At 64.5% G+C, this 25068-nt stretch overlaps 9 protein-coding genes across 9 annotated transcripts; 7 read left to right on the forward strand and 2 right to left on the reverse strand.

Moving 5' to 3' along the window:
* Positions 1-1318: 1318 nt before the first annotated feature.
* EMIHUDRAFT_225326 (hypothetical protein) lies at positions 1319-2291 on the forward strand (the record flags this gene model as incomplete). The annotated part of the gene is made up of 2 exons (XM_005789853.1): positions 1319-1330; positions 1560-2291. 2 exons carry the CDS (start codon positions 1319-1321, stop codon positions 2289-2291), a joined length of 744 nt encoding a protein of 247 aa, XP_005789910.1.
* Positions 2292-3129: 838 nt separating this feature from the next.
* On the forward strand, positions 3130-4135 carry EMIHUDRAFT_440345 (hypothetical protein). The gene is made up of 3 exons (XM_005789854.1): positions 3130-3577; positions 3659-3730; positions 3799-4135. The coding sequence occupies exons 1-3, from the start codon at positions 3164-3166 to the stop codon at positions 3964-3966; spliced, it is 654 nt and encodes a 217-aa protein (XP_005789911.1). The 5' UTR covers positions 3130-3163; the 3' UTR covers positions 3967-4135.
* A 2932-nt stretch (positions 4136-7067) lies between these two features.
* EMIHUDRAFT_225329 (hypothetical protein) lies at positions 7068-8399 on the reverse strand (the record flags this gene model as incomplete). Its single annotated transcript, XM_005789855.1, has 2 exons — positions 7068-7655; positions 7878-8399. 2 exons carry the CDS (start codon positions 8397-8399, stop codon positions 7068-7070), a joined length of 1110 nt encoding a protein of 369 aa, XP_005789912.1.
* A 1027-nt stretch (positions 8400-9426) lies between these two features.
* EMIHUDRAFT_362059 (hypothetical protein) lies at positions 9427-10358 on the forward strand (the record flags this gene model as incomplete). The annotated part of the gene is made up of 1 exon (XM_005789856.1): positions 9427-10358. A coding segment is annotated over exon 1 (644 nt), but the record flags the coding sequence as incomplete, so codon positions are not given.
* Positions 10359-13146: 2788 nt separating this feature from the next.
* Positions 13147-13656, forward strand: EMIHUDRAFT_225331 (hypothetical protein; the record flags this gene model as incomplete). The annotated part of the gene is made up of 2 exons (XM_005789857.1): positions 13147-13341; positions 13414-13656. The coding sequence occupies 2 exons, from the start codon at positions 13147-13149 to the stop codon at positions 13654-13656; spliced, it is 438 nt and encodes a 145-aa protein (XP_005789914.1).
* Positions 13657-18960: 5304 nt separating this feature from the next.
* On the forward strand, positions 18961-19312 carry EMIHUDRAFT_225334 (hypothetical protein; the record flags this gene model as incomplete). Its single annotated transcript, XM_005789858.1, has 2 exons — positions 18961-19158; positions 19247-19312. The coding sequence occupies 2 exons, from the start codon at positions 18961-18963 to the stop codon at positions 19310-19312; spliced, it is 264 nt and encodes an 87-aa protein (XP_005789915.1).
* Positions 19313-19527: 215 nt separating this feature from the next.
* Positions 19528-20594, reverse strand: EMIHUDRAFT_225335 (hypothetical protein; the record flags this gene model as incomplete). Its single annotated transcript, XM_005789859.1, has 2 exons — positions 19528-19551; positions 19713-20594. 2 exons carry the CDS (start codon positions 20592-20594, stop codon positions 19528-19530), a joined length of 906 nt encoding a protein of 301 aa, XP_005789916.1.
* A 534-nt stretch (positions 20595-21128) lies between these two features.
* Positions 21129-21815, forward strand: EMIHUDRAFT_225336 (hypothetical protein; the record flags this gene model as incomplete). The annotated part of the gene is made up of 3 exons (XM_005789860.1): positions 21129-21281; positions 21395-21471; positions 21563-21815. The coding sequence occupies 3 exons, from the start codon at positions 21129-21131 to the stop codon at positions 21813-21815; spliced, it is 483 nt and encodes a 160-aa protein (XP_005789917.1).
* Positions 21816-22153: 338 nt separating this feature from the next.
* EMIHUDRAFT_225337 (hypothetical protein) lies at positions 22154-23458 on the forward strand (the record flags this gene model as incomplete). Its single annotated transcript, XM_005789861.1, has 1 exon — positions 22154-23458. The coding sequence occupies one exon, from the start codon at positions 22154-22156 to the stop codon at positions 23456-23458; it is 1305 nt and encodes a 434-aa protein (XP_005789918.1).
* Positions 23459-25068: the final 1610 nt, after the last annotated feature.

The raw sequence follows: 25068 nt of genomic DNA on the forward strand, positions 1-25068 counted from the left end.
CGGTCAGGCGCGGGTGGCATAAAGTGAATGATACACCGTCGCAGTGGACGGTCCATCGGCATACTGCATACTCCGACGGTCCGAGCCGCGAGAGGAGGGCACTCGGGACGCTCCACGAGCCGTGCGGCGGCGTGCTCCTCCGCCACGCGCAGCGCGTCGTCGCTCGAGCCCCCCCCCCCCCCCCAGATCGCTCCTGCTGGCGTCATTGGTTGTTGATTGCTTCGAAGCGTGTTCTACTACACCACATGAGCTTGCCTGCGGCGAGGGCGGTCGAGTGCACGGAGCTAAGTGCCTCGCCGTCCTCGCAGGAGTCGCTTAGGCGGCTCCCGTAGTGTGCCTGTGTTAGTGCCAGTGCGCGCCAGTGTACCTGTGTTAGTGCCAGTGCGCGCCAGTCCCGTGCCCAGTGTCGTGCGAGGGAGTTTTGTTGTAAAATTTTACTACACCACTAGCGGCCAGCAGGTGGACGAGCGCTCGCTGCGGATCAAAAGATTAGGGATTTGTTCGCAATGTCGTGCACGGGTATGACGGCGGCCGCATCGCGTGCGGCACGCTCGGGAGCTGCGACCCCTGCGGGCCGCCTCCACCGCCGGCAAACGTGTGCAAGCCGTGGTGCAAGAACAACCCGAAAGCACTGCGCCAAAACCCAGCTTTGCGGCGGCTGCTACTTTTGCTACCACTAGTTGCCTCTGCTCTCGCCATACGGGGTGTGGAGGGTGAGTTGACCAGAGGTTGTGCGCTGGGCCCTCCTGCTCGGCTCCAGCGAGTAGACAAGTGTTGTCATCAACAGAGTAGATGGACCTGACCTCGGGGCCGATGTGACCAAGCGCTGGTAGCGTGGTTTTACCTCACACCCATGGTCTCACAGTGTGCCGGCAGTCGCCGAGCAGTGTCGCTCACACAAGCCGCAGCACAAGTGACTGAGGGCCAGTGAGGGCGAGCCCATCGCTGTCACAGCTGTGGCAGCCGCACAGTAGGCTGTGCCAACTGTGCAGAGCGTGTGAGCAGCAGAGGAGCTGCTCTCCAGGCTTCAGGCGCAAAGAGCTGCATGCCACCGAAGGCGCTGTCGAGGTTCGCCGAGCGTGGCGCAGGTTGGAGGACACCGTCACCGACGAGCGCGTTGGAGTATTCACTCCGGACAAAGACCGCTGCCACCGCCAGGCTCCCCTGGCGTTGAGCGACTGGGCGTGCCGTGAGGGCTAGGGCGGGCCAGTACCGGGTGCTCCAGCTCGGTGCTGTTCACAGCCTGGGTGGGGCCAGTCTCTCCGCGCGACGGTGGAAGAGTGATTGGCGGGCGCGGGCTCGGCTGCGTCGGCGGGGGATGCTGCGGCGGGTTCGGGGAAGGGGTGATGCTCATCCCCTCCATCCTTCCCTCGTTCTCTCCCATCCTCTAGTACTCCCATCCACCCGAGGAAATTGTCAGCCACCTGTTTCGGAGACACCTGCATCTGCTCTGTGGAGGCCGGAGTTAGAGTGGGCCCTCTTTCCATGTCCCAACCCCACTCCCTCCGGGAGCATTTCCCCTCCTCTCCCCCCGGCCAATTGCGATCTGCTACCGCCAGATATCCCAAGTCTGGGTGGTCCACGTTCCGGTTAAACTCGATGAAACGGCGGACGATTCAATCAAAGAGGATCCCAAAGAGGCCTTTCCGATCCCGTCCTTTTCGCCGATTCCTTCCAACAGCGCGCTCGTGTATGGCCAGGACAACGTAGAGCCGATGCTGGCGCCCGAAACCGAGCTGAACCTCATCTTTGACTGTTTGGTTCCATCGTCGTCGCCCGCCAGCAGCGCCTCGCCATCTCCGCCCGCCTGGCAGTCGTGCCCCACTGTCGCGATGCAGCCTGGCTGCTTCGCGGCGGATCCCCCCAAATGCACGAACCCGCCTGCGAGCCTGATTGGCAACAAGCGCTGCATTTGGACGGCGGAGGAGGATGCGTTCATTGACCGCGCCGTGCGCTTTCGCGGCCTGCGTTGGAAGGCGATCGCCGAGATGCTTCCTGGCCGCTCCGAGACTGGGTGCCGCAAGCGATGGATGAGATGTCAGCAGCGCAGGCTCGCAGCGAGAGGCATCAAGGTGAGCCGCATGTCGGATGTTGTGGCGAACGTACACAACGTTGGCGCCATGAGGACGCGGAAGCCACCGTCCTCGCAGCCACCACCAGAGGTGGAGCTGTGGAGCGGCTCTGGCCGGGAGCAGAGCGGGCTAGAGCTGGCCTGGGCGCATGCCCCTTCTGCGTGTGCGCGGCCCCGGCCCCTGGCTCCTGTGCCCAACGCACTGCCTGTGGCACACTAAGCGAGCCAGTGCCGCAGCGACGCAAGCTTCGGTCTGTTCTTTCGCGGCCCTGATAGGCCGACTGCGGCCTCGACTCGGCCCACGATGCGGGCCCGTGGTGGCTGGCCCCTCCGACCCCGCGTCGGCCCTAGGCAGCAGGGAGGGCCTCTCTTCGCCTCTAGTCTCGAGCCTTGCGCTTTACTTACTACCTCCGGGTGGGGTGGCCTCTTGCTTGGCCATTGTGTCATTTGCTGCCCCGCGTGCGCCCCGGCGTGGAGTGTGCCAGTCTGTCCCGCCCGATGTGCTGCGCGTGCTCCCGCCCGATGTGTATCGCAATGTATATTTCACAACCAGCGAGGCGGGTGGCGGGGTGGCACGTTCTGCAACTGCATGCCCTGCGGCCTGTGGGGAACTGGTGGGTGGTGGGTGTCTGGTGTGCGTGCGGGGAAGAGGGAGGGGCTCTAGAGAGAGCAAAATGGTTCGCGTCCCCTTGGCTTGCCCTAAGCTCGTGTCGCGCTGAGCGGCGGCCAGCGGCGACTGCTCTGGCCCGAGCGAGAATATCGTCGCCCGGCTTTGAAACCCGTGTGTAACAGTCGTGGAAGGGGGGCGGGTGGGTGCCCACCCCGGTCGTCCATTCGGGGCGCGTTGCAACGCTCACACGCAAACACCCCTCACCAAGACGCCAACCCTCCACCGGGGCAACAATGCTCGACCTCCAGCACAGAATCGCGCTCCAAAACTCGCACAAGCAGGCCGAGGCGGTCGGCGGCGCCGACGTGCTGCAACTGCCCTCTCCGACCGACACCGCTGCAGAGGAATGGGCTTCGCAGAGCAGGCGGGTGCAGCGGGTGCGGCCGCCATCGCCGGGCGACCGTCGGGAGCTGGAGGCGGCGATGGCGGCGGAGGAGGCAGAGCTCGACCGCCAGCTCGAGCTCGAGCGCCGCCTCGCCGCCGCCAACAACACCCAGCCACAGGCGCGACCGCGTCCGGCGGCGAGCTCTCCCACCAGAAGCGTCGCTCTCCCCTCCCCGCAGAGCAGCGGAGGCCGCGCTTCCGGTAGGGCAGCGGGAGACACGGCTGGCGGCTCCCCCGCAGCGCGGCGCGCCCCTTCCACCGCGGCCTCCTCAGCCCGCGGCGGCGGCGGCAGCGGCCGCTCTTGTGCAGGCGGCAGGGGCTACTTGCCATCGCGCGGGCATCCGTCTGAGGCGGCGAGTGGGGAGAGGCGGTCGGGCGCGGAGCCGCGTAACTACGCGCGCGAGGAGCGGGAACGGCTCCGTAGCATGCGCGCCGCGAGGGCCGAGGCGGAGGTTCCCACCCTAGATGCTCGGGCCCGCCAAAACATACTCACACCCAGCGCCTGCAGGCTAGACACCCCGTTGCCAGCCTAGGCGGCGGCCGCCGAGGACGAGGCGCGCCGCCGAAGCAGCGCCGAGGGCTTGCGGCGCCGCTCCGTCTCCGAGGCGCGAGACATGCCGAGTCGCGGCGATGATCGGCCGCACTTCCTACAGCGAGCTACTCGTAAACGCAGGCGCGAGTGAAGCTCGCCGACCTCGGCATCGACGAGGAGCAGAGCTGCGGCTCACCGCACCGGCGCACAGTCCGCAGGCCCGCGGCACTCATGGCGCAGGAGACGGCCGAGGCGCGGGCAGCAGCCGCCGTGCCCGCCGCGCACAAGCAGGGCGCCGCCGTGCCCTAGATGCTTTCCCTGTGAAACCGCCGCCCCAACTCTCTGCATGGCCGTGTCGAGAGCGGGTAATACGCAGCGCATTCACTCCCTCCCCGTCTATCAAAGGCGCCGTACCTGCTTACCTTCGTCGGCGTCAGCAAGAGTGGGCCGAGGACGCAGCGGCGACGGCGGAGCGAGAGGCGAGAGCGGCCGAGTGCCCTGAAGGGCTTCGCATTGTCGGCGAGGAGGAGAAGGCGTCGATCTTGCGCACGCTGGCACAAGAGCGGGGCAAGGCCGACGAGGAGTTGCGCAGTCTGCCGTTTGTCGTCAAGACACAGCGAACACAGCAGGCAAGAGTTTTGGACAACCGGAGAGACACTTTCAGATATCACCTGACATCTCGGTCTCGACGTCGGAACCTTGCCATGCGCCTTTGCAGGCGAAGGACCGGCTCGAGGCGCGCATCACCGAGATCGACGGCGCAATCGAGGCGTACTCCAAGCCCAAGGTGCTCGTCGCGGCAGATGCATGAGGGTGAAAAACCGAGCTGCACCATCCGGAGACAGGATCAGGAATGATGAAATTGAAAACGGGCCTTTCACCAACAAATGGGCAGCAAAAAAATGGGCTTTTCACGCGAGTTTGTTTTCTTGATTGTGTTCACGATATTCTATTATATGTTTGTTTTCGTCATCGTTGGACGTTGCCGCGGCGGCGGCCGGAACAATTCTGCGGCGGCGGACCCACAGTCGGGCCCGCAGTCGCAGCCACCCCACTCGAAGCCGCAGCGTCCGAAGAGGAGCTGCCACGAGCGCTCAAACGAGCAGCACCACAGCTTCTCGAGCGGCGGCTGCGTGACCAGCGCGAGCAAGTCCGGGAGCGCCGAGTGGTTTACCTTACAGAGCCATAGAGCCGCACGTGTGAGAGAGATGACTTATCGATTCGTGATCATGCACTCGCTAATTAGGGGCAACGGCCTATTGGAGAGGCGTACCGACTCGCGGATCCGCCTCGATGACACGACAAACATGCCGCTGGTCCAAAAGGGCACGGCGCGCGGCATGGTCGATGACTGCCACCGGTTGAGCCACACGTCTTTCTGGGTGAGCAGCCCATAGTCTCGTCGACCTAGCGCGGCGAGAGCCGCTCGCTGGTGGCGGATCTTCTCGGCAGAGCCGCCCACGCAGCTCGAGCCCACAGCCGCTCCCCCACCAAACGCTCCGAGCGGCATGTACTCTGGAGGTCGGCCCGCCTTCGCCTTGGCAATCCTGGCGATGCTGTCGCCGAGGCCTGGCCGATGCTGGTGGTCCTGCACAAAAAAGGTGAGGCGGTGCAGCGCGCGCCAGAAGAGCAGAATGTGCGTCAGGTAGACCTCGCACTCATAGCGCACGTGGCCACGCGGCATTCCCGTCTCGATCAGAATCCAATGCGGATGCCTCGGCACACCCTCGAAGCTCTCGGCATACACGATGACGCGCAGGCCCTTGTCAGCAAGCTCTCGCAGCCAACGCAACTTATTCGAAGGCGCTTCTGCCCTTTTCCGCATGCGAGCGGCCGTTGAGGCTGTGCGGTAGTTCATCGCAACCACCACCACTGACTCCGATGGACGAGCTGGTGTGTCCGACGGCCATTCGCGCACGCAGGCGACGCCCAGAGACGCATTTGTCACGGCGAGAGGGCAACGCTCCAGTGGCAGCATGCGAATAGCAGCGGTGCTTCTCTCGAGGTGGATATTCTTTGGGACCGCGTTGGGTAGCGCTCTCCAACCTCGACGAGCCGATGACCCTCGTGGCCTCGGCCTCGGGTGTGTGTAGGATTCCTACCGCCCCACCGGTAAGGTGTTTGGTCGGGGCCCGGATTTCTTAATACTGTCCAGCGTCCACCCATACCGCGTTGGTGTCCAGTCCGAGCCTGGCTGTTCTTCACCTTTCTACCTACCTACCTACTCTTAATGTTCGACAAGACCGGGATCGCTCTACCGGCAAACCTCTCGCTGACATGCGCGCCCCGTCGAGCTGACGGCGGGCGCGCTGAGGTCGCACGCCAAGCCCAGTTATATGCCAATGCGCAATGGCATGCGATCAAGAATCGGCTCACGCGCCTCTACTCGCATACGCTCACCCATAGAATTGTCACCGCCAGTGAGTGCGAGATAGGGCTAGCGGCTGGCGGCTAGCCCCTGAGGAGAGTGACCAGAGACACCTCACATGACCCCACACACGGTCTAGTCCGGCCTCGCGGTCGGCGGAGATTGCTAGAGGACGAGCAAGCCTGCTCTAGCCTCACGCGTTCTCCCCTGTCGTCTGTTGTGTTGTTGTGCCCTTGTTTGTTCTCTTGGCACCTTGGAGTGGGGGGGGCGACAGGGAGGATGTGGCCCTGAGTTATGTGTACGCCGACTCAGGGTGTGTGGCAGCCAGCTGGCTGTGTGTCTTGTGAGCTTGTTTGTGTCTGTGTGTCGTTCGTGCGTGTCGTCATCATCTGTCCCGCGTCCACCCATACCGCGTTGGTGTCCAGTCCGAGCCCGACTGTTGTTCGTGGACGCGAGCAAGAGCAGTACCGCGCTTGGCTGGGCGGGCGAGGTCAGCCTGCTCTTGCTCTTCCCCGGCGTCCGGCACGGGACGTACCAGCCCCCGGTAGTCCCAATGCCTAGCCTGGCGGGCGTCATCTGCCGGTGACGGCGCCATCTCTTGTAGCAGCTAGTGGATCCGCAGCACTGCGAGACCCACCGGCTTCTCCTAGATCTGATGAAAGATCTCCAGAGCCCTCCCGTAGAGTCCTAGAGCCTCCCGTAGACCGCCAGAGTAGAGCGTGTGGCTCGTTGGACGCTCCACGCCTCTTGAGTGTGTCTTTTCATGTCCTCTTGCATACCATGCAACACGTCTGACCGCGGGCCGGCAGCCTGAGACGCGCGCCCCGTCGCTCTCCGCTCTCCTTCTCCACCCCACCCCCGTTGCCGTTCCGCCTTCGCTCCAGAGCTGAAGGGGCGGCGCGCACCGGCCACCGCTTACACCGCATGCGCACACATACAGTACACCATCCCATCCCCGAGAGCGCCGTTTATGACACTCATCTCTCGTGAATCCCCCACGTGTGCGGGCGCTGGAGCAAGCAGAGCCAGAGGGCAGAAGGCCTCACCGCACCATGTTCATGAGGTCGGTGATGGAGGGGATCCGTCCGAAGGATGAGTTCCGGACACGCGGAGAAGGGTCCGAGATGGATGCGTGCGGCGCGTCGGGGGACGTGCGCGTGTCGGGGAAGGGCGGGATCTTGCAGGCCACTGCGCCCTCCACGTCGAACTGCTCAAACGCCTCCCGCGGCCAGTGCGCGTCGAGCAGCTCCTTGCCGGCGATCGTGGCGATGAGCAGCGCACCGCCGGACATGGTGAAGGCGGAAAGCGGCTCGCCGACGCCGGCGACCATCCAGAGCGGGCCGAGCGGCACCTCGAGCAGCAGCGCGATGGCGACCTCTGTCGGCGGGACGCGGCCGGAGACGAGGGCGATGGCGATGTGCATTGCGGAGATGCCAAAGGCGTTGAGGGCGGAGAGGGCGACGAAGGTGCCGCTCGGAGGGACCAGGCCTCGGGCTCCCTCGGTCGCGAGCTTCGCCGCCCCGAGCACGAGCAGGGCGAGGTAGGCGCCGAGGGCGGGGATGGCGGGGCCGCATGCGCGCGGGTGCGAGTGGGCGAGGCGGCGGGTCGCGACGATGTAGCCGGCCATGAACTGCCCCGTGCTGATCGGCACAAGCAGCGGCCACTGCTCCAGCCATCCCACCGCACCGGCGGCGCCGTTGGCGTCGCCGCCACCGCCGCCCGCACCAGCCATGCCCACGCCGGCCGCCGCCTTCTCCCGCCGCGCCGCCGCGAGCCGCGCGTCGAGGGCCTCATACGCGTCGCGCTCCGCTGCGTCGACCCCCAGCGCCGCGGGCGCAAAGGCAATCACCACCGACGTGAGGGCCAAGGCGAGGGCGCCGAGCGTTCGGCCGCTGACGGGCTCGTCAAACAGGAGCGCGCCCAAGAGTGCCGCCCAGAGCGGTGCTAGGCTTGTCAGGATCAGGGCCTGCGCCGGGTCACACACCATCAGCGAGGCGCCGAACGTGACGGTCGCCAGCGCCTGCAGAGCGCCGGCCGCCAGCACCTGCACGGGCGGCGCGGCGGCGAGGCCAGCGAACAGCTTCGCAAACCCGCCGCGGAGCGAGGCGGCGACCGGAGTGAGCATCACGCAGACGAAGACGGTGCGCCAGAGGAGGATCGTCAGCATGTCGTCCGCCTCCTCGCGCTGGAGCCGCAGGAGCAAAGCATCGGGCGTGACGCAGGTCACGCCCGCGTACAATATCAGGCGCGGCAACGCTCTTGGCAGCACTCGCGCCCTCACCCCGAGGTCCTCGACCTGGACCTTAACCGCCTCCGCGTCCGGTGAGTGGCAGCAGCCGAGAGCGCGGGTTTGCATCGGGGTCTCCTCCAGCATTGCCCACGCACACTCACGAGCACTGACCTGACGAGCACAGACGAGCACAGAAGACGAGCACAGGACCCACGCCACAGCTGCCGTGCATGCACGCCGTCGTGGGACAGGCTGCCCCGAGGACAAATCCTGTCACGTCAGGTGGCGTTTATTTTTGCTTCGGCGGGTATGCCGGGGTAGGTAGGGTCTGGGCCCTCCCGTCGGGGTTTTCCCTCTCTCACGCCGGAATTTTCACAGCAGAAAAGAATTTTCCGCGCAAATCACGATGTCAACCCTCCCCAAGTCGTTGATCTGGTGCTTGTAGGCTTGAGAGTGGCCTGCCATGTCACAGGAAGGACTGTGGTTGCAGGATAGTACCACCAGCCATCACTTTAGTTGGTATAGTACCCCACCTTCACCGAGCGAGTGATTTCTTTTTTAGTTTCCCATAAGTAAGGTAGGTAGGTAGGTAGGGGCACCGCAGGGGCCGGTCAGGTTTTTCCAGAATTTCAGCATGATACCCGCCCAAGCAAAAATAAACGCCACCTGGTCACGTTCCGATAACGATTGGGGTGGCAGTGGGGGCCCCAACTCGTGGTAGGCCACTAGTTTATCGTAGGGTACTCACGGATACCTCTCCTCACACATCGCATGCGGTCTTCACTCAGCCTCCGCTGCTGTGAACACCAAACTTGCACTGTTTTTTGTCAGCTGGTGGACGCTAGACTGTTGACAGATGATGACGACACGCACGAGCGACACACAGACACAAACAGGCTCACAAGACACACAGCCAGCTGGCTGCACCACACCCTGAGTTGGCGTACACATAACTCAAGGCCACATCCCCTAAAACATCCTCCCTGTCGCCCCCCCCAGCACTCCACGGTGCCACAAGAGAACAAACAAGGGCACATCAAACAACAGACGGCAGGAACCCTCCCTCCCTCAAAGAGAGGGGGGGGGGGGGGGGTGTTTTGATGCCGCACTCCCCAAGGCGCAACGCGCAAGTCGGGGGCGATCTTCTCTCTCGAGGTCTCGGAAAGTTGGTCCGCCTGGCCCCACCAAATGATCTTCTCTCTCTCTCTCAACATACTCGCGGCCGCAGCGATTCGGGGCGAGATGTTGTTCGGGCTGCTCGCGGGGCACGCCTCCGGCTCGGACGTCACCCAACTCGCCGACATTGGCCATACCGACAGCGCATCCGGCACTCTCATCGACGCGGATTCCGCCCTCTCCGCCCTCGCCACCACCGTCCTCGAGAAGAGCCAGAGCGGGAGAGTGCATGACGAGTTTAAGGCCGTCCTCTCCAAGATCTTGCCGGAGTTCGACTCTTGCTTCTTCGACTTCGACACCGGCCTCAACGACCATTTGCCGATGCCGCTCGTGCAGGGCTCGCTGGAGCGCCAGACTGACGAGGTGCAAGCTTGTCGGTCGCAGACGAACGCGGCGGAGGGCAGCATCGCATCGGCGCATGACTTCGGCGCCGTCTCCTTGCTCGTCGTCTGCGGCGCCATCTGCTTCCTTTTGCACGCGCACGCGTGCTTGGGAGCAGTTTCTGAGGGTATGCACACACGCAGCCGCCGCCGGCTCTGCTTTCTCCTGCTTCTCTCTCGGATCCAGGCCGTCGCGTCCGTGTCAGCCTTCGACTGCACGAACCACCCGAACCCGATGCAAATCGTCAAGAAAACCGGCGACTATTCGCTCATTGAGCTGGACATCTCGACTGGTGTGTACTCGGATGTCCACACTGTCCAACTCGACACCGCCGTGGACGCGGGTGGTGCGAATCCAAGCTTCGCAAACGCCTTCTTCATCAACCCGATCGACGACATCGCGTACGGCAAGTTCACTGATGGCAATAATCAGGACTTCTTCTGCCGCTTCGCAGCCAACCAGATCGCCGAGCCTATGGAGTGCCTCTGCGCCCTGTCGATCGTGGGGAAGGGGGGCACTAGAAGCGGCGGGGAGCTCAACTCGGCGACGATCGTCAACGACATCTACTACGTGGGGATGGGCACGAAGAACCTGCGGACGATCCCGAGCGTGAGTACCTGCTTCACGGACACCAGCTGCTTCGCGCCGGGCGCGCCGTCCCCTTTCACTCAGTGCCCGGGCGCTTGGATCTTCGGAAACCGGGACGACGGCTTCGGTGGAGCCACCACCTTGGCACTCGAGACCATCAATTTTGACGTCGGCGCACTCAACCTGAACATCGCCTCGCTCACCGCCCAGTTTGGCTGGAACGAGCTGGACTACTCCACCAACTCGCGCTACTTGACGAACAACGTGTACACGTACGACTCGGTCACGGACAGCGTCTCCACCTTTCGGCCGTGCTGCGACAACGGCAACAACTACCTTGACATCAACCCGTACACTTTTGGGGGCACGACGTATCTGATCGGCCTGTCCACCGAGGATGGCAATGCCCTCATCGTCAAGCTCAGCCCGTCGGGCACCTCGGTCGACGGCTACGCGTACGCGCGCTCCCGCTTCGAGTGGTTCGGCGCCAGCTACAAGGCCACCGCCGGCAACGACAACTCACGGGGCTTCAAGGGCTTCGGTGCGGCGTTTCAGTACGGCGACGACATGTACTACGCCGCCAACGGCGGGACTGGCGTCTTCAAGATGAACCGGCCCGTGCTGGAGGAGATGCTTGTCGCATGTGACTTCACGGCTGGTGGTCGCCAGTGCGGCATCACCGACGGGGACATGCTCAAGCTCCAGCGCGTCGCCGCCTCCGCTGGCACCGGCAACAACGACGGGCTGAACTGCGTGAATGTGGTGGACCCATTCCCGGATCTCCCGCCTGCTCCACCGTCGACACCGCCCCCCTCCGCCCCGCCTGCGCCGCCGCCGTCCGCGTCGCCGTCGCCGCCGCCGCCCACGCCGCCGCCTCCCTCCGCCTCGCCGACGCCGCCCCCCCTCGGTGCGACCAACCCCCTCGCTCCCAACGCCTCGCGGCATCCCTTGCCTCACACTGCAGCACCCTCGCTCACCTCAGACGCACTGCCGACCTCTCTCCCCCCCGACGCCACAGATGAAGACGAGGATGACGACGACGTCGACGACGAGCCAACGGACGATGACGGTGCGACCAACCCCCTCGCTCCCAACGCCTCGCGGCATCCCTTGCCTCACACTGCAGCACCCTCGCTCACCTCAGACGCACTGCCGACCTCTCTCCCCCCCGACGCCACAGATGACGACGACGACGACGACGACGACATGGGGGGCGATGACGAGGACGCAAAGTTCACCGCCGCGTAAATACGCGGTAGAAGCAAGAAGCGCAAGGGCGCTCTGCAAACCGCTACCGTACGGTACCGAACTTAAGGTAAGGTAGCTTGAGTTAGGTTAGGTGCTTTGCACTGAGTTAGGTACGGGGTAGCGGCAGTTAGGTACTGGGATTTCTTTTTGGGTACCTGCGACGGGCCCCCTCGGCCCTCGCTGGTACGACGAGGGTGCGGCGAGTGAGGAGGAGGAGGAGGGGGGGGGGGGGGGGGACGAGGAGGAAGAAGAATAAGGCATCTAGTAGCGTAGGCACTCGTACTCGAGCGTGGTGCTCGTAGGTCGTAGCGTAGGAGGGAGCGATGCCTCAGAGTGGTGTGCCGGCCGCGTGGCCCGTGTGCCGGTCCGGCTGGACCGAGAGGTGGGTAGCAGGAGTTAGGTACATTACAACAGGAGTTCGGTAAGAGGAAAAGGGCTCCCTAACTCAAGCTACCTTACCTTAAGTTCGGTACCCTACGGTAGTGCAACGCGACCACGCCAGCAAGGCGCGCATGTAACTTGCAGATCGATTCCCCGACCAACTTGGTCCGGAGCCCCGCTGGTCGAAAGGTAAGAGCTGGACGGCATTGGGCCAATCCTTGAGTGGCGCTGAACACTGACTGTGCGTGACCGGGGTGTCTTCCCCCATCTCTCGGTCCTTCCTTCTGTTCGCATCCCGATAGTTATGCGACGGGCGCGGGGCCCGACCTCCCCTCCTAGCCTTTTTTGGCTGCGGCCCCGCCGCCGTCTCGTCCTCTCTGCCTGATTCTGTTGACCCTGCCGACGGCGTGCCCGACTTCCCGGGCGAGGGCGGTGGCTATAGGGTCGCGTCGCTCCCCGCCCAGGGAGGTCGGGCCGGCTCTCCCTGGTCGACGAGTCGCGCCCGCATCCGCGGCCTCTCTATCGTCCTCGGCTCGCCCCTCCCCTCCGCTGGCCCCTCATCGGGGAGGCGTGGCCCTCCTTGTCGCAGATCTCGGTGGTCCGGCTGCCGCCGCGACGGGTCTACCCCTGGTGAGCTCGTATGTCCCGACCCTAAAGATGCAGTACATAAATAAATAAACAAAACGGACACCTCTACTAGGAGATGGGTAAAAAGGAACAGGTCCCCGCCCTGCGGTCTTTGTGCAGGGTTCTTTGTGGGTGTGGTCGGCGACTAGCCGGGGTCGTCCTCCCATATGCGCGATGGGGGACTAGCACTAGCCGTCTTCCACATGGTCCCTCGGGTCCCTGCTGCTCCTAATCTCGTCGTACATCCTCCTGCTGATCTCCGCAACATCCTGCTCCCTCCCTCGTCTCGCCCTGCGCGTCTGCTCCGCCTCCCCGTCGCCCGCCCTGCGTCGTCTGGTGACGGGTCCTCCATAGTCGGTTGAGGTCGCCGCCCTCCTCGTGCCTCTTCCCAACGATCGTTCCCTCGGCGGCCGATGCCGTCTGCTCCGGCTCCCCAGTCCCCGGGTCTGCCCTGCTCTCGTCTGCGCTAGCTTCTGTTTCGTCATCACTGATGTCCGTCCTCTTCTTTCTCCTCTTGTTGTATGCTTTGTACATCGCGTCGATTCCTTTTCGCGTGAGCACCACCCTGAAGCCCGCCCAGCAGCTGAACCGCTCCCTAAGTCGAAGGAGCATCATCAGTCTCACCCACTTCGCTCGCTGCCCACTGTCTCCGCTCCCTCCCGTTTGGGCCGCCGTCGCGGCCCTCGTTCGTCCCACTGGCTGTTGGCCCGTCCCCACGTTACCTCTGTTATCCCTCCTCCTCCGCGACTCCCTCAAGGCTGGCCGGGCCTCCTTCCACCCAGCGAAGAGCTTCCTCAGCCACTCAATGTGTTCCTCTCTCTTCATTATGCGCGCGGTAGCCTCATCGTTGAGCTGGAAGGATCCACCTCTGCACCGCTCCCGTCGCCGCCTCGGCCACGACTTGCAAGTTCCTCGTGACCCCGGCGCCAAGGTCCCTCCGGCTCTTCTCCGAGAGGTCATCTACCAGTGCTGGCAACACCCTCCCGACGGCTGGGGCTAGTGCCTCGTACCCGTCCTCATCCAGCACCCTATAGCGTGAGCCCTTCAGCGCAGCGACATGCGCTATCCTCAGCGTAAGATGCAGTACATAAACACTTCACACCGCACTAAATTTAGACCCAGGGCCCTCCGGTGCAGTTGCAGGCTGGGCAGCCGGTTTGCTAATGGGGCGGGGGGGAGGGGGGGGGGAGGGGGGGGGGGGCCTGTGCGCGGGGGCGGAGAAAAGTGTGTGGAGCCCAAGAGAGCAATTGTAATCCTGCGACACCGCGGGGCGGAAGTTCAGTGTTGAACAGTTCGACGCACGACGGCGGAAGCCGGAACAACCCCCAGCCCCACGGCGGCAGTGTGCGGCGGAGGAGGGCGAGGCTGCGAGGCGGCAAGGGCGCGGCGGGGCAGACATCGCGAGGACCGAGGAAAAGAAATGCTGCCTCTAGCTGGGCAAACGCGGGGGGGGGGGGGGGTAAAAAATACGTCAGCGTGGACACTCGTTCGTCATTCGGTAAAGCCGTACGCTACACGACTGAGCTTGGCTGGGGTGGTGCGAACAGTGGTTGGGCCCAGTGCACCACAGCCAGAACCGTGAGGAAAGATGCACAGCAGGGAAACTGGGCGTATTGCATCATCATGACCGCCATGCACAGATCGCCGGCACGAGCAACGAAGAGGAGCTCGCTAAACAGAAGTGTCGTCTGAAAGAGGGCCATCGTCACAATCCTGAGCCGAAGAGAGAGCACCGTGGATGGCAACAATCCGAGCCACACGCCGAGGCATGAAGTAAAGAGGATGAGACCGCGTTGCCCGTGGGAGAGCAACTCCAGCCGAGTGTTGATCTCTGCTAACGAGGATGCGACTGCGACGTTCCGGAGCGCAAGCGCGGGTATTGCCACCATCAAAATGCAGCCTGCGCGGGCAGCCACTCGAGGACCAAAGACTACGGCCATCAGAACAAGAGGAACGACGCCTGCCAAGAAGAGTCTGATGGCCGGTACAGCACTCAACTCGGCGAGCAAGATGCCGACGACCGACATGACAGCCAGAAGGGCATGGGGCACGGACTTCATGAGCGTGGCGAACACGGTGCCGCTGACGGCGGCGGCGAGCGGCGCGGAAGCGGTCCGCGTGGCGGCCTGCACACACGCTTAAGGCACGATTAAGGCACGAGTTGAAGGCGCAGGGCAGTGTGATCAAGCGCGGAGTGTGGCCTTGTACAGCGCATGAATGGAGGGGGGGGGGGGGGGAGCCTGTGTGGTCGCAGGTGTCTGATCTACCGCCGATTGCCTGCCTCTGCTCGCTCTTTGCCGGCGGGCGGGCCGTGCAGTCGGGCGGCGAGGCGGGCGGAGAGAGGAGCTCGTCGAAGAGCTCCTCCGCCCTCCGGCTCAGGTCGGCCCCCGCCCCAAAGTCAAAGTCGAGCTCCCAGCTCGCGGGCGGCGAAGACGCCGCCGACGAAGAGGCCTGGAAGGAAGGGGGCGCGAGCGGCGGCGGCGGCGGGGGAAGGCCCGACGAGTCGAGCGGCTGCGGCAGCTGCGGCGGCAGCGGCGGGTCCGACGTCAGCGGTGGCAGCGACTTGAGGAGCAGCGGCGGCAGGTTAGTCGGCTGCAGCGTGCGACCCACCCGGAAGGCGATCAAGCTCCCGGCCGCGCAGGGCAGAGCGAGCAGGCCCGGAATGGTCGCGGTCGTCGGATCGCGCAGCAGCACCAGCTTTGGTCCGACGGAGCTGCACAGCTGGTTGACGACGCGATGCGCTGGCCACAGGGGCGACGGCGCTCCACCCTCCGCCGTGTTCCAGACGCCGACCCCGTGCTGGTTGAACGGCGCCGCCGAGCCCAGCGGGTCGTGGACGCGCACGCGCGAGGCGGGGATGAGAAGGCCGCCCCTCTGGCAGGCGGGACAGAATTTCTGCCGAAAGGCGGTAGATAGCGTTTCCACCTTTGCATGCATCCCGCCGCCGGCAATCTCTTGGCCCCAGCACGTCTCGGCGGACGGCTTTCGCTTTCGAGAGGGAGCAGGCGCAGGCGCGGGCGCGGGCGATGGTGCGGCCGACAGCGGCGAATACATGTTGTCGGTACTACGAGCCTCGCCGTTCAGGAGAAGCTCTCGCAGCTCCGCCGCCTCGCGCCTCTCGCGCATCTCGCGCTCGCTCGCCATGTCGATGTTGTGCGAACCCCCCACCTCGCTGTTCACAGCCCTGTTATTGAGAAGAAAATACGCTATCATTGCTATGGCGCTGTGTGTGTGTGTTCTGTACGTACTTCTGACGTATTAGCCCCCCCCCCCCCCTTGTATTCCGTATCCTCCGAGCGAAAGCCATGCAGGACTGTCGAAGGGGGCGACTTGAGTCGAATCTCAACATACCGCTCTACGCTCAGAGAGGCCAGAGCGTGCGAGGCGGGTCACTTTGGGCTACGGCCCTCACTCCGAAATAGGTGCGGCGTGGTGCTGCGCTCGATACATGGCGACGCGAAGCGGCGGCGTGGTGCTGCGCTCGATACATGGTGACGCGAAGCGGCGGCGCGGCGCGGCGCGGCGGCGGGCGACGCTGGGCGGGGCGGCGTGACCACCTGCACTGACCGGGTCTCTGGCCATTGGAGCAGAGCAGTGGTCGCGTCGCCCATGTCCCGACCAACACCCCGACCGGCGACGACGGAATCTCCTCCGTGCCGGCGGCCCCGTCGGCGGCGGCGCCGATCGGATCGCGTCGCGCCGGCGGGGGTGGTGACTGAGCGGGCAATGGCTCCGCTGGCCGGCGCGGGGTCGCGCCAGCGGGGAACAGGTAAGTAAGGCGGCATCGACGCTGAACGGTCACGAAACCCACCCCACCACACTGAAAGACCACCGGCCAGTTGACGACACACTCCCAGGCGCCCGCCGATGAAGCTGGGAGGATGTATGGAGGAATGGTAACGACCTCTCCGGATTGGTTGATCCCCGGCATCGACGGCGGGAAGAGGGAGGATCCCCGCCCCATCCCCCAGTTCAATCCCCGAGAGGAGAGGCAGAGCCTCTGGCGCGGGGCGACCCCGTAAGCTCTCAAGGCCGACCCCCCCTCTTCCGTTCAGAATTTCACGTGGAAAAAAAAAACCCCCCCCCCCTTCGGAGGGGGCCGGGCGAGGTGTACCCCGAGGGCCCCGCTCTTTCCCGGCAGCGGCGCGCGCGCGCACACACAAAGACGCTGCCCCCCTCACACCCCGCACCGCACATCACACACCCCTCGTGGCCGTTCTTCAGTCTGCGGCCAGGGCGCGCTGCACCGGGCCAACCTGCGGCCGTCGCCACGTGCGGCGGGGCTCAACGCGGGGCAGCGCGCCGACGACGTCGAATGCGCCGCCGTGGCATCGCGGCGCCGACGACCAGGCTCAGAGGATGACCCCGGGTAAGCGTTCCCGTGCCTCGACAATTGCCGCTGGTAGGCGCGCCGCGCCGAACCATGGCGGGCGCGCCGCGGCCGCGCGCAACCTTCGTCACAATGCCAACCGCGCGCGGCCGTCGACCGGCAAGCACACGCCTCGACTCGGACACAGTGTTCCGGGGGCAAGGGAGAGGGGCTGGCTCCTAGCCCGAGAGGAGAGCTTCCGAGACCCACTACAAGACCACGCACGCATCATCCCGCGGCCTGGCGGTCGGCGGGATTGCAACCAGTCTTCGCGTGCCGCCTGTCGTTCGACTCGGGCGCCTTGTGAGCGTCGGGGTGGCGAGCAGGGGACGCGGCTCTGAGCGCCCAGCGACGCGTGCCGGATGGAGTCCGGCCGCGGGTGACTAGGGAAGTTCGCTCAGGATGTGTGGCAGTCAGTTTGGCTGAGTGTCTTGTCTTGTGGTTCTGTGTGTCGCTCCTGTGTGACCGTCATCGCCCGTCCTGCGTCCACCCATACCGCGTTGGTGTCCCAGTCGTTGGTCGGACTGTGTTTCGCCTTCCCATCAATCAATCAATGTGTGTGTGTGTGTGTGTGTGTGTGTGTGTGTGTGTGTGTGTGTGTGTGTGTGTGTGTGTGTGTGTGTGTGTGTGTGTGTGTGTGTGTGTGTGTGTGTGTGTGTCACTCACTCACTCACACACTATGGCGCTGTGCGCTGGTCTGTGAGAGGTTGAGGTGCGAGCCCTGGAGGCCCTGGGGATGGGGGGGACTACCCGCGGGCTTAGAAGGCCCGCGCGCAGGGGGGTGGGGCATTGAGACCGGTCATGAATGAGTGCGCGACACGCGTGTTGCGAGCAGCGTTGTTGATGTTTTGCGCATCGCCACTGACGGCGGCGCGCGAGAGCTGTTGCGAGTGGTGTTGGGCGATTCACACCGCAGCCGTCAGGGCGTTGGAGGAGGGCGTTTGAGATGCGGCGGCAGACCGGACACGTCCACTCGGCCTCGTCGAGCCGGCGGCCCTAGCGGCCCTCGTGACGCAGAGACCCGATGCAGCGGAGGCGCGGCCGAGGTGCAGCCGAGGTGCAGCGGAGATGCAGGTTGCAGCGCGGAGCCGAGATGAGAGCCGGGGTGTAGCCGAGGTGCGGGCGAGGGCGAGGTGGGGGCGAGGTGCGGGCGAGGTGCGGGCGAGGTGCGGGCGAGGTAAAGAGTTTTAGAGCTAAAGAGGCACGGGCGAGGTAGAGGCACGCCTCGTGCACAGCGTGGCCGCACGAGCGGAAGTGTCTAGGAAGTGTCTAGGAAGGGTCGAAGTTTCTCCAACAAACCCGAGCCTCAGGGCACCGCGAACCCAAACCTGCGGGTCCGCCCCCCGTGGGCGGCGTGGCGGGCGGGCGGCTGTCTCTGCCGCCCTGCCTCCTCCTCGAGTGAGCCTCGTCTCGCTCTTCGTCTACTCGAGCCTCGTCTCGTGTGCCGCCTCGTGGGCGGCGTGGCGGGCGGAGCTGTCTCTGCCGCCGCCTCGTGTGAGCCTCGTCTCGCTCTTCGTCTACTCGAGCCTCGTCTCGTGTGCCGCCTCGTGGGCGGCGTGGCGTGGCGGGCGGCTGTCTCTGCCGCCGCCTCGAGTGAGCCTCGTCTCGCTCTTCGTCTACTCGAGCCTCGTCTCGTGTGCCGCCTCTTGGACGGCGTGGCGTGGCGGGCTGCTGTCGCTGCCGCCGCCTCGAGTGAGCCTCGTCTCGCTCTTCGTCTACTCGAGCCTCGTCTCGTGTGCCGCCTCGTGGGCGGCGTGGCGGGCGGCTGTCTCTGCCGCCGCCTCGTGTGAGCCTCGTCTCGCTCTTCGTCTACTCGAGCCTCGTCTCGTGTGCCGCCTCGTGGGGGGCGTTGCGTGGCGGGCGGCTGTCTCTGCCGCCGCCTCGTGTGAGCCTCGTCTCGCTCTTCGTCTATCGAGCCCGGAGGAGATGTACAATATGCATGGCGATCGCTTCCGCAAGACCATCTGCCCGAACGTCGTTCCTTCCCCCTTCATCGCCTGCGGAGAGGACATCTGGCAGGCCGAGCCCCTCGAGGTGAATGGGGGAAAGGTGGAGGAGGTGATGAAAAGTTCGCGGCGAGGAGAGGTCGACGCCGCCTTCCGCAAGAAGGCCCTCGAGCTCCTCGACAACACGGTGCGCCCTCACTCACACGACCCTCGGCCGTGCCCTCGGCCGTCGGACCACGCCCACTTGAGCACTCGAGCACTTGAGCACTGGATAGGGTCGATTCCGCATATGGCGTACACGGGACCCCTCGATCGTCCCACTGAGCACTGTGCGGGTTTGAGTGCACGCACGCGGTGATCGGTGTTCGGCGATGTGGTGGGCTCCTTGCTTGTTTGTGGTGAGAGGAGAGACGTCGCAGGGCAAGCCTACCTTTGTTTTCCGGCACTTGAAAGGTCTGATCGAACAAAACAAGCCTGTCCGTCTCCGTCTCTCGCTCTGATCAAGACAACCCTTCACGACTCGTCACGACACGAGCTAAGGTGGCATTCTCACACCCTACTTTCGACGTCGCTCTCGAGCCTGCGCGCACAGGGTTGGCGCCTGGCCGCATTGGCATGCTGGGTCGATCTCAAGGGGCAACTGCCCTCTCAGCGCACCATTTGCTGCGCAGGCGGCGCCCCCCCGCCTCCCCCGCCCCCGCCGCCATTATTCTTCTGCTGCGCCTGCTTGTACTCGTGAACCGCATACTCGACGAGCATCAGTCCGGCAAGTAGCGTGGCGCGGCTCTCGTCGCTGGAGCCTGCCGGAAACCGCGTCGCCATGTTCGACCGGTCAGTCAGGCCACCGCAGTTACACCCGGGCCACACCCAAGAGGACTGACCGACCCACTCGCCGGTGCCGGCTTCGAAGACATCCACCGCATACTCCTCGTTGAGGCAGGAGGGTGCACAGCAGTTGTGGTGGTCATGTGTGCCGCAATCACTTGCGCGCAGCTTGTAGATGGGCTTGCCGTTCGCGTCAGAGGCTACGAAGCTGCGCGCGCAGCACTCGGAGCCACATGCATGGTCCACCTCGGTGGCACTGCCAAGCAGGTGGCCATTTGCGTCGACGATACGGAGATTCTGAGTGTAGAGAGAGCAGCAGGGCTGGCAATAGCAGGGGTCGCAAACAAAGGGCCGCTCGACGCGGAAGTAGGATATGCCCTGAACGTCCTTGAAGTCCATAGTGAAGCCTCGAAACATGGGGCAGCAAACGCGCTCGCAGCAGTCGCTCTCCTCCTTTGCGGTGAGCAATGGGCTGTACGCCGCTGCCTCGCGAAATTCCTGCGCCCACCCGCTGTTTAAGCTTGCGGGCAGCGGCGTTGAGATTGGTGTGATCTGGTAGCGGTTCTTTGTCTCACAGCCGCCAATCACCTCGAGCAGCTCAATGTGTTGCCGGAGGAAAAGGCCCTGGTAGCCGGACAGCCACTCGCAGCCCCGATTCGCTGATGCCGTCGTACCTGCGGTGACTGGCTGGGCCGTGACCACTCCGGTGCCAGGCACACTGTACGGCTCTGCCGCGACGACCACGGAGTGCCCCTCGCTGAGCAGGCTGCGCCTCGGACTCGCATAGGAGGTCTCCATGTGTGTACGCACGACAGCAGTGCTGAAGTGTCCCTCGCCTGAGCCTGGCCTGAGCGTGTGCTGCGCGTGCCTAGGCGCGTGCGTGCCCCGGCCGAGTATGTTCAACAGCGGACGGGCGGCCTCCGGCGATGATAATCGAGCGCCGGATGGGTTGCGGTGGTCGGGTGGTGGGTGGGTGGCTGGCGGGGTGGGGGGGCGGGGGGGGGGGGGGGGGGATTTCACGTTCTTCCTTTGTATGTATCGAAGGTGAATCACAGTCAGACAACCAGCGGCGATTTCTTCTTTCTGTGTTGTACCTGTGTTAGTGCCAGTCAGTGAAAGTGTCAGTGTGCGCGTAAGTCGTAAAATTCTTCTTTCTGCCTGTGTCTGCTTCGGACAGCGCTGTGTGTGCTCCCCTGCGCACGCACGCGCGGCGCCGTACACCCACACACCGCAGTCTGCGTGCGCCGAGGGCACAAGGGCACATCCCGGGCAAGACCGAGAGTACCGGACGGGCGGGGACGCTGACACACTGGAGCCGCACGGGGTGCCTTCATGAAGTACGCGGCAAAACGAATTGCTATTTTGTGGGTGTGGGGCGAGGAGTGGATCCAGTCGCGGCACAGCACACGATGGCTCTCGTCGGCCAAACCGGCGTCCCACACAAACGAGTCGTCCGTGGCCGCCTGGATGGCCGCACGTGCCGCGGTGAGCTCGGCGGCGGTTTAGATCGAGGCCTACCGTTCTCTGCGATGTGAGCTTCTTGTTTCTTATCAACCTATCTGTGAACGGGGCTTCGCCCAGCACCACTCGCGCGGAAGGCTGCAGCCGAGGAGGCTGCTGCAAAGGCGGCTGCTCAGGCGGCCGCTCAGGCCGCTCAGGCGGCCGCTCTCGAACGGTACAGGTTGGTCAACGCTTGGTTCTACCCTCGCGGCGACTCTCTGGTACACCTTGTACTGGGACGGCAGCACGGCCGACATGGTCGCAAGGCGCGCTACCTACCCGACGCTCGAGCACGACAACTACGACCCCGGCCCCCTCGCGGAGCGCATCAGGCGCGACAAGCGCGAGGCGTCCCACCGCTCCTCCGACGACTCCTCCTCCGACCAAGACACATGCGGCACCGGCTCTACTAGCGAGGCGAATGACATATTCGACACCCTCGACGACCATCTCGGCTACGGTTCCGACGGTTCCGACGACCATCTCGGCTACGGTTCCGACTCCGGCTCCGGCTGGTAGTCGAGAAGCTGCCGAGCCCAAATCACTGTGTGTGACACATTTCTTGTTGGCTTCTAAAAATCTCTCTCTCTCTCTCCACTCGCAACAGCTCTCGCGCGCCGCCGTCTGTGGCGACGCGCAGAACATCAACAACTCTCTCAATGCCCCACCCCCCTGCGCGCGGGCCTTCTAGGCCCGCGGGTAGTCTCCCCCCATTCCCAGGGCCTCCAGGGCTCGCACCTCAACCTCTCATAGACCAGCGCACAGCGCCATAGGAGGCATTTTCTTCTCAATAACAAGGCTGTGAACAGCGTCGAACCTCGGTGTTGCCCCCTCCGGGCCGCGACCTCTCGAACGACATGAGCCTGAATTATCTCCTCGTCACTCTCCTCAGCACAGCGGCCCGGTCGCAGTGGAAGCTGCCGGCGATATCCGTCAGGCCCTGCAACTGCTCGGCTCGCGTCTACGTTTACGACCTTGAGCCGCCGCTGACGGACCCAGGATATGGAGAGGCGCACAACCCGTTCCATCGGCGGCCAGACACGCCCGGTCCATGGGACCCCAACGAGCAAGGAGAACATATGTATGCGCTGACGAGCATCCTCGAGTACCGCTTGCGGCGGTCGTGCTGCCGCACAACTGATCCAGAGGAAGCAGACCTGTTCTTCGCACCCATCGCTCCACGGCCAAGAGAGAGAGCAAGTCTTTACTTCGAATTGTGCCAATCTGGAAATTTGAGCGCAAAATCGGTGCGGCTTGCGCTTCGACACGCGCGCGAGCCATGGCGTGCTTGCCGGCACTTCTTCAGCTTGCCGCACCACTACCACTTTGAGCAGTGCGGCGGTTGGTTCGCGCACCCGAAGCCTCCATACGAGCTCATGATGCGTGTGGGGTATCTGCACTCCATCACCCCGTCGCTCGAACGTCGGGTGAGGGCGGAGGCGCTCAATGATCACACAGCGAAGCGGAGCCATCTGTGGAAAGATCTCTCGAAGGTGAGCAGCAACATCAGCTCGACATACCCGAACTTGATCTCCGTGCCATACCCGAGTGTGCGCTGGTCAAGCGGCCAGACGCGGGCTGGCTTCTCGCCCCCATGGGAACGCGAGCAGCACGGTCTGGATCGCCCAGTAATCTCCCCAACCATGCTATTTGTTGGCAGTGCGGCGCACGGGGACGTTGCGGTCCGGACTCTCGTGGTAAAGCAATGCGAGGCTCACCCGCGCTGTACCGTGAGCCCGTGGCGAGGTGGCGCGTCGCTGCTCGACAAGCAGCGCGCAGTTTTTTGCCTGGAGCCCAGTGGGGACAGCCCCGACCGCAAGTCTGTCAGTGATGACGTGGCAATGGGCTGCATTCCCGTCTTTTTCTCCGCGATTTCGAGCGGCCTTGCGCCCTGGTTTTGGGCGGCGGCAGGCTCCGCTGGAGGGGGCTATGTGCTCATCGAGCGCGAGCCCTTCTTGGTTGGAAACGTGACTCTCGAGAGCGAGCTCGGCCGCATGCCTTCTGCTCGCGTCGCGGCCCTTGGCCATGCCGTGACCCGCGTCGCCCATGGGTTCCAGTACTCAATCGATGATGACCCCGGAGATGCAGTGGACGTGCTGCTTACAGGACTCCACAAGATGGCCGACGCACAGTGCCCGCACCACACGCATCAGCAGCCATAACGAACGAACGACTCTGACTCTCAAAAACGAAAGGTAAGCCCGTCGCGGCGGCAAGCGCACCTGGGCCCGCAGGCCGTCGGCGCGGGGGGCGGGTCCTTTGCCTAGGTTCGCCCAGCAGAGACCTGCGGTACGTGCTCGCGCAGTGCATCGCGCGGAGGGAGGGGGCGTGGAGCGTGAGCAGTGGCTCTCAGGTTCCTGCCCCGACTGCCCCGACCGCAATCGGTTGTTTGGGGGGGCCATCAACTTGATGAGGGCGGACCACACATAGTGGGGCGGGTCCAGAGAGGGGAAATAGAGAAAGCCCTGAGTCGCCCGTGCTCGTGTCGCCTGTGTGCGAGAAAGTGGGGAGTGAGTCGGAGCGGCCCGAGAAGGTCTGCCCAAACCAAAGCACCACCTGGGAACGCTCTCACAAGACATTCCGCCCACTTACCACGGTCGGCTCCACGGCGGCGGAGGTCTGGAGGTCTCAACGCGAGGGGCCTGGAGCGCGCACGCACCTCAGCCACGTCACGCGCGACGCTACCAGCGGCGACGGAGGCCGCCCATCCAGTCGCCCATCGATGTTGAGCCGTGCACACTCGCAGAGGCCATGCCGGGCAGCAGCCACTCGACCAGATGCGGCAGGTCGGGCTTGTCCTGGCGGTACGGGAGCACGCCGGAGTACAGCTCAACGACCTCGGGAACGGGGAGGACGCACAAAAACGACAAAATTCCGGATGGACCGGAGAGTGTCTACTCTTTCGAGGCCTCGTGCTCGGCCCGGCCGAAAAGCTGGCTGGTGGTCGCGCGCGGCGCGTCGGCGCGGCTTCGACTGGTCGGGCACCTCGGCTGGGTCCATCAGTTTACCGCCGCGGCCGACCCTCACACCACCGGCCTCGAGGTTGTGCGCCGATTCTTCCACTCGCTCTGCGCTGCGGTGGCGTGGAAGAGCCGCAAGCCGGTGAACTCCGTCAGCGGTGGGGCAACAACGAGCTGGCCGGCTGCGGTATAAGGAATAAGCCCGGCGAGCGCTTCACGAACCCGATCGTCTAGCGTACGCTCGAGGCGGTTGTGTTCACCGCGCCTTCGAGCCCGGTTGGCAGTAGGAGGGCCCGCCGGTGAGACCACTGATTTTGGTGTCGACCATAAATTCTCGCCACTGGAACACATGCTACTTACAGCTGCTGTCCGTACAGAGATGCCAGCACCCCCCACAGGCAGAGCGCTCCTGCTGGGGGGGGGGTCCGGCATGGCTTTAGATGTGAAGGGGGGGTACCGAGCAGGGTGTCGCCGCTCCCGGACAGCCACATCGCAGCCCCGATTCGCTGATGCCGTCCTACCTGCTAGAACTGGCTCGGCCGTGACCACTCCGGTGCCAGGCACTCTGTACGGCTCTGCCGCGACGACCACGGAGTGGCCCTCGCTGAGCAGGCTGCGCCTCGGACTCGCATAGGAGGTCTCCATGTGTGTACGCACGACAGCAGTGCTGAAGAGTCCCTCGGCTGAGCCTGGGCTGAGCGTGTGCTGCGCGTGCCTAGGCGCGTGCGTGCCCCGGCCGAGTATGTTCAACAGCGGAAGGGCGGCCTCCGGCGATGATAATCGAGCGCCGGATGGGTTGCGGTGGTCGGGTG

Source organism: Emiliania huxleyi (assembly GCF_000372725.1).
Source record: "Emiliania huxleyi CCMP1516 chromosome Unknown EMIHUscaffold_124, whole genome shotgun sequence".
In the NCBI taxonomy this organism is placed as follows: Eukaryota; Haptophyta; order Isochrysidales; family Noelaerhabdaceae; genus Emiliania; species Emiliania huxleyi.

Excerpts from the sequence above, each read along its gene's own strand:
- EMIHUDRAFT_440345 (XM_005789854.1), top strand. The coding sequence starts at position 3,164 with ATGGCGGCGGAGGAGGCAGAGCTCGACCGCCAGCTCGAGCTCGAGCGC. Across the intron at positions 3,578-3,658 it reads CCGCGAGGGCCGAGGCGGAG|GCGGCGGCCGCCGAGGACGA; the intron begins GTTCCCACCCTA and ends TTGCCAGCCTAG. Across the intron at positions 3,731-3,798 it reads GGCGCCGCTCCGTCTCCGAG|GCGCGAGTGAAGCTCGCCGA; the intron begins GCGCGAGACATG and ends TCGTAAACGCAG.